This window comes from Hyperolius riggenbachi, chromosome 3 (genome assembly GCF_040937935.1).
Source record: "Hyperolius riggenbachi isolate aHypRig1 chromosome 3, aHypRig1.pri, whole genome shotgun sequence".
NCBI lineage: Eukaryota > Metazoa > Chordata > Amphibia > Anura > Hyperoliidae > Hyperolius > Hyperolius riggenbachi.
Window position 1 is genome coordinate 234646626 of NC_090648.1, and position 7662 is coordinate 234654287.

The following is a 7662-nucleotide window of genomic DNA, read 5'->3' on the forward strand; positions in this document are numbered from 1 at the left end:
TCCAGCACATGAGCAGTAGAGATTTTCCTGTACTGCACATGCGCAGAGCGCTCCTGTCCGCAGGAGAGCAATCAGGAGGCGTGTGGACAGAGTCTGCACATCCAGAAGAAAAAGGGGTGTTGAGGGGGACTGGAGGATCCCTCAGTGACAGCGTGGGCACAGGGCTGCTGCAGGGGGCTGATAGAAGCCCCAGGTAAGTTAAACTGTCCTTTTATTTACTTTAGGCAACATTTCAAGAATTTCATAGGAAAGTTCCTAACATCTACTGTATAAGAGGGTAGGAAAGCATGCTGGATTTGACTGTATTCTACATAGCCTGTTCTGATGACCTAAGCACAGAAAGAATAAAACATCTGCAAATGTTTTACTCACTATCTTTTCACTCTGAATAAAATGTCTCCCTGCGGTGAAGTGACAACTGCCTTCCTATGTGTCTAAATGGCATCATCATTTTTAATCAGCTTCTTTACCCAGGCAATAAATGTGTTTCTTTTGTTAACCTCCTTGCCGGTTATCCCGAGCTCAGCTCGGGGCAACCTGCACAGGAGGATTTCTCAGGCCCCGCTGGGCCGATTTTCACAATTTTTTTTTATTGCACGCAGCTAGCACTTTGCTAGCTGCGTTTATATCCCGATCGCCACCGATTCGCCGCTACCTGCCACGCCGCCCCCCCCCCCCCCCCCAGACCCCTTGTGCAGCCTGGCCAATCAGTGCCAGGCAGCGCTGAGGGGTGGATCGGGATTCCCTCTGACGTCCATGACGTCATCTCGCCCCGTCGCCAAGGCGACGGGGAAAGCCGAGCAGGAAATCCCGTTCTAAACAGGATTTCCTGCTTGCAAAGATCGCCGGCGGCGATTGAAGTAGGTAGGAGGATGCCGCTTGTCAGCGGCTATAATTTAGCTCGCGCTAGGCTAGCTACATGAATTTAAAAAAAGTGCTGCGCCGCCCCCTTGCCGACAGAATTGGAACGGCAAGGGGATTAAGGATTAGTTGAATCCTTAAACTTACTGTGGACCAATGTAGTCATAAGATTGGGAAATTTGAAGGTTCTCAGTTTGCAATAATAAACACTTTAATGAAATTCGTAAGAAGCATATGAAGAATGTCACTTGTATTCCCTTTCAAAACTGGCAATGGTTGTCATTTGGGTATTTTGGCTTCAGTAATGTAAGCTCACACCTATAACAATCTTGCAGCCAGTGGAGTCGGGGTACCTGATCTGCATATTCATTCTTGAAAAGTATTCATAAAGCATAAAGACTTTGGGTCATCACAACAGTAGCATTTTTATAAAGGAACTTTGCAATGTCACCTTCCTTGTTCTTCTTACTCCAGGTTTCCTTTGAAAGGATTTATCTTGGATCTGTTGAGCTTCTTGTTCTTGTAGGTTAAATATTATTCTCAGACTATAGCGTGTCGGTTAAACAAACTTTTTTTTTTTGTCTGTATGCCTAGGAGGGACATGCTAATTCTCTCTCAACTTTGCTATCCCTTGGAGCTGACCTGAACAGCATAGATTCAAAAGGAAGATCAGGTAAAAGCATTGTGAAACTTAACAGATATTTGCAAACACAACTTTTGTATGATGAAATGTGCAAGTATATAATACAGCTGATACGTTATTGTGTCAACAGAAGTAGGTTTGTTTTGAATTTTCATTCAGAATACAAGATTACTTTCATAAAGGAAAATCAGGTTTGTTTGGTATTCAGAATATGTTCAGTATGACTGACCAAGACTAGTTCAGTGGTGCACATTCAAAAGGTATCCCAGATGGATATACCTTGCAAAGCACAATCTACCTATTATGTTATTAGTTATTATAATGTGCTTCTATACCTTGCAAAGCACAATCTACCTATTATTTTATTAGTTATTATAATGTGCTTCGGGTTGCTCAGGCATCAGGTCATAAAAGATCTGGCTTGCCGGATCTTTAGGTGAATTCAGGGGTGCTCCCATACACACCCTAGATTCTCGCCATAGGCAGTCCTTGTCAGCTGTGTTTCATTTAATGCATGTTATCTATGCAAACGCGCTTGTGGAACAGCTTGTGGAATTCAATCAATTTCTTGAAAAGTAAATAGAAGCCAAAACAGCTGAGTGTGAAACAGAATTTGTGATAAGGTTTTAGTGCTGTAAACTTCAACGAGTCATTACTTTTTGTTTCGTTTTCAGCTCAGTAAGATTTGTCAGGGGTGCTGTTTAGAATCAAATCTTAAAATGAAGCCCTAAAACTGAACATAAAAACATAAAACTGAACATAAAACTATGAGACTCCCTTCTTTGTTATATTAGCAGGCTTTATTTGGAAATAACTATCAAACAGTAAGATAATCATACAAAACAAGGCAAAAAAAGGCATATCCATTTGTTGATACTCATCCGTATTGTGTTCTTTCCACAGCTCTTCACATGGCAGCTTCAGGCCAGCATGCACAGTGTGTTCACTTTCTCTTGAAGTCTGGACTAAAGGATACAGCAGACTTTCATGGCATATTTGCAAAGGAACTGGCAAAAAAATCAGATGTGATGGAGATATTTGCAGATTTTGAAGAATCCTTACAAAAACAAATATATTAATACTACTGGAATTATCATGATATATTTTTGCTCAAAAACATCTACAGGACAACTTCTGTTTCCTAGCAGTAGTTGGAGAGTGGACAGTCCTGCCACCTGTCTGTGTTTTTACAGATATTGAATGATCAGCTTTTCTGGAGAAATATGTAAAACAGCGTTTGCACAACGACTAAGAAAAATCTTTGTGATCTGGATGGTAAGACATAGGTTAGATAGGCAGTGTTTCCCCGCCCCTCTCGTAAGCTGCGAAACGCTGCAGATTCGGGGAGGATTTAGGCTATGTGAAAATAGGACCTTACAGAATTTTTTTTATAAAAAATAAATTATTGGTCACTATTGGCAACAACAATGCTCCCCTAAACTACTCGATAAATAAACCTTATCTCCTGTCTTCTACACACCATGATCCACTTGTTGGGTAATCTCAGGTTTGACAAACTGGGTAGATAAGAAGATAGTGTAGATATATAATCACTCTGTGCTGCTTGAGACCGAGGACTGTCTACAACATTTTAATGAAGGTTCTTGCATCATTGAAAATGTAACAGTTGCTAAATAAGTTGGAGGTTGACATTCCCCACCATGAATTTTAGATGCTTATGAAAGGTGAAAATTGGAATGTGGAGATCAGTATCACACAGATCTATGGAAAGCATCCAGTCACCCTTCTGACCTACCATAATTATTGAGTTTAGGGTCCTTTCACATTGTGCACTTTGCGTTAAGATTGCAATGCAGAGGTGCTGAAAAGTTGCATCTCGTGCTAGATGTATGTTCCAACCATATAGTGAGCCATACAGTACAATGATGCTGTCCTGCCTTTGTAAATGCTCAGGAAACCCAGAGAACTAATGGCATGCTGTGCATTAAGCCCGTACTCACCGCCTGACAGGTCCTGCGACGTCCTTAACGACGGTTGTCAAGCGACGCTTCTTCCTGCTGGCGGGTATGCATGATGTCACGCTATGCTACGCTACACTTCAAAAGCGAATGAGTCTTCTAGCAATCGCGGTACTTTGCGTGAGATTCGTTGGGGATCTTAGAGATCTGATCCGCTGTGACGGTCATTATTGCGGTGTGATGCTAAGCGATGTTTGCATGGTCGTGTGACTGTACCCACGTTGCAGTAGCGCAGAGACGACCGCTCGGCGCTGAAATCCTGTCGTCGGGAAAATTACAACTTTGTCAAAACCTGCTGCATTGTACCCAATATGAATGTACCATAGGATGATACTTTCTGTTGCAATGGAATGCAGTGGACACATTGTGAAAGGATCCTAAGGGATTCAATTTTGAATCTTTCAATAATGATGCAACAGTTCAACTTTTCTTAGATCCAGAACTGGTCGCCAGTACCCAGATTTGACCAAAAGGATAGAAAATTGGATTCCTGTGAACTCTCCTATAAGGTGTACTCCATGACTGCGAACTGCCATCTTGAGTTTTTAAGGTTTCAAGTACTTTGTTCCAACCAAGAACTTTATAGGATATTTCTGCAGTCTGGTGCTGATTGCACATCCTCTTCCTCTGAAGCTGTTTCCGAAACCTAAACAGTGTGTTTCGACAATTGCTTTTGGTCCAAATAACATGCAGGTAGATATGAAAAGGTAGTTGAGGTAGCAGGCACAGACAACACAGCTACTTAAGGAGCCATTTCTTTTCTTGTTGCCTGCCTGATTAGAGCAACCACATCTCTGCTGCATACCCTGTAACTGATTTATTTAAACCTGTGCAAGGAGAAATAGAAATCTGTTGCAAAACAAGCAGAGGTGTAACATTTGTTCAGAATCATCAGAATCCTGGATCTGGTTCCACCTTTGTACCAGTTTTGCTCCAATTTTCCATGCACTGTATCTGTCCCTGTTTTCACAGCAGAGTGTGTGTGAGATAAAGGCTTCAATGCACTAAGCATTACCGCATACGGTAATACAGAAAACAGCTGATTTTCCTGAACATCTTGCTAAATACCGGGACAATTTCTGGCCATTTTGGTGCCCAAGACAATTGTCCCATTCCCCCCTCCAAACTTATGAATAAGAAGTCTTTAGCCTACATATCTTGGCTTTTATATTTTACATACAAAAATAGTGTTTCTCAAAACAAGCCTATAAAGGATATACCTTTACCAGTCCAGATACACTGGCTCAAAGTCACTTATCCCACATAACAAATTCCTCCTATAAATGTTAAAGAGAGGTATGCAGCCACTTTCTAACAAAAAAATAACATTTGTGTGAAGACTGGGGTGGAGTATTGTCCTGGAAATCTGAGAATAGCTCCTTGGTGCCCCCTCAGATAACTTTCACCCCAGGCATCTGCCTTGTATGCTTAATCTATGCCTAAAATGGACCTGTGAACAACAATTCACTAAGGCTAGTACCATGTTAAATTGTAAAATTACTGACTAGTGAGGTAATTGAACGATTTTCTGGTAAATTAATAAATGTCAATTCACAAAGATTAGAGCATTTGGTTAAACAAGTAAAAATGTTCGGTATTTAAGACCAGCTCTAGCCTGTTAACAACTAGCAATCATCATGCAGTAAAACTGCAGACAACCAATAAGAATATCCTCCCACTACTGCTACTCACCCCATTTGATCCGATGTACTGCCGGGTGGGACATGAGTACCACAGAGCAGGAGAAATACAATCAGGCTTTTCCTAATCCCTTAGATGTATAGATCTATATACTGATACACAGAAGAGAGCCCTCTTGTGCCATGCATGCACCTCTAAAGTGATACAGGAAGCCTTTTACTCTCCAGTAAGCTGTCACAGGACACAGTAATGGCTCATGCAAACCAGTTGTAGGAAGAATAAGCTTTCTGCAGAGATCTACCCCACTGGTGAGACTTCCACATTACCGAGTAGGGCTTAGTGAATTTAAGTAACATTTTTTGGTATGTTACCAAAAGATTACTGCATGTGTAGAATCTGAAAAAAATGTGGTGAATTGGAAAAAAAATAAAAAAGGTCTAAAATACTGAATGCAGTATTTTACTGATCTACCGTATTTTTCAGAATATATGATGCTCTGGAATATAAGATTCACCTAGATTTAGAGGGCAAAAAACAAGGAAAAAAACATACTAAACCTGGTACGTACATGTTCAAGGAGCGTCTTGTATAGATGTTCTCCCCAGTCATTGTCCTTCCGTGTCCCACAGTGTCCTCCTTTGCTCCACCTGCCAGGGCCAGATTTGTACTTTCCAGTGCCCTAGGCCTGCTGTCACCAAGCGCCACCCACCACCAAAAACATTCTGTCCAGCACTCTGACTAGCGATCACTGGTTTCAATGTGCTCATTTCAGTTGTGCTGCTCTGCCCCCCATTCAACAAATAATTCCTGTAATTTGCGCTCCTTAGCCGAATGTGCACAATAGCCGATAGTGGGCATGCATACTTGAGAAATGACACTGATGTATGACGGGTACTTGTCAAGAATGCATAACACTGTACCGGCCTCGGTTGCTGTGCACATTTGGGCAGGAGCGAGAAATTACAGGGAGCGCGAGTGACCAGAGCATGCGCTGCTTCTTTGTCCTCTGTGCGACTGGCTGCAGTTGGAGCCACAAACAGGTGGCAGGGCAGTGCAATGGAGAGAAGCCCATACAAAACAGAGAACAGGTAAGTAGCAAACATCCTGTCAGGACCCACTTTGGATGTTCTGTTGTAATTAGAGTGGACCTGAACTCAAAACTTCCTCTCTGCTCTAAAAGATATGCAACAACATAACCTTTAAAGAAATCTGCAGTGTGTCCACTTCTTGCTTTCATGGAAGCAGACATATCGTTAACATCCTGTGCTTTCAAATGAGCTTAGATGTTGTGGCAGTCAGGTGACACAGTGTAGAGATCAAATTACAACTTGTGATTAAACACAGATGAGGTGGAATTAGACAGGCTCTCTAAATACATACAGGGTACATTTCTCTGTTTTCTTTCTGTCCTGTGCAAGAGTTCAACTCCACTTTAAAGCATCTGAATGACATTTATTTATATTTTTATATAGAAAAATAGGTGCGCTAGAATAAATAATAGATATTGATTATCACCAACTACAGTTCCTTGCAGATAAAAAATCATTATATAGTAAATTATCTATATTGTATCACAGTATGAAATAATATTGTATTTGTCAATATCAATGATTGCAACAATCTTCCACACACCCATACACACATAGGAGATCTGGTTCCCTTTAAAAAATATGTCGACTATATATGAAACCATAAAAAATATTAAAATTGCAAAGAATTATGCGCACATAAAAAACAATGTTAACATCAGAGGAAAAAAATAGGATTCAAAAAAGTTCCTTATGTATAGTGATCTCTTCTATTTCTTGTGCAATGTCACAGTAAGTTCCGTCCTGTGGAGTGGTTCCTCACTATATAGACCCCACTGAGTGTGATATTGTAACACTATTCGCCTTATTATGCAGGATGCACAAAACAATTGAGGATTACAATTTGCTCCGTCTGTTTCTAATCAATAAGGATATGCTCACCAGACCTTTTCCGTGTAGTTTTCAGCCTCAACCCGGGTCTGTATTGTCCACTTACACAGATGGATTATCCGGCCAGCGTCTTCCTATGCGGCAGTTAGCCGGTGTCAGTCACTTGTATACCGCTCGGATGCCGCCTGTGTAGTCCACGCTTATCTCCGGGGAGTACTTCCGGTTTAGTGGTGATGCAGGGGAGACGTCACCAAGCCTGTGCGTCTCACCTCTGCTGCTGATGCGCTTCCTTGCGCTCCACCTGAGTCTCTAAATGAGATGATACGCAGTATCACTTTGTGGAAATCGGTCGCGGTGTTGGAATATGAACATATGAATATGGAATATGCCCCTGTCACTTATCCATACATCAGATCCAATGGATTGACATATTTCGACTGTCTCAGCAGTCTTCCTTGTTGCAATCATTGATATTGACAAATACAATATTATTTCATACTGTGATATGATATAGATAATTTACTATATAATAAAGATGTTTTATCTGCAAGGAACTGTAGTTGGTGATAATCAATATCTATTATTTATCCTAGCGCACCTATTTTTCTATATAATAATT

General features: G+C 41.1%; 1 protein-coding gene across 1 annotated transcript in view; it reads left to right on the forward strand.

Moving 5' to 3' along the window:
- Nucleotides 1–5569, forward strand: part of ANKRD16 (ankyrin repeat domain 16) — a 35573-nt gene extending 30004 nt beyond the window's left edge. Inside the window, exons 6-7 of the mRNA XM_068275974.1 lie at nucleotides 1456–1534; nucleotides 2408–5569. Coding sequence (XP_068132075.1) covers nucleotides 1456–1534; nucleotides 2408–2583 — 255 coding nt within the window. The 3' untranslated portion in view covers nucleotides 2584–5569. The remainder of the gene's footprint in view (nucleotides 1–1455; nucleotides 1535–2407) is intronic.
- Nucleotides 5570–7662: the final 2093 nt, after the last annotated feature.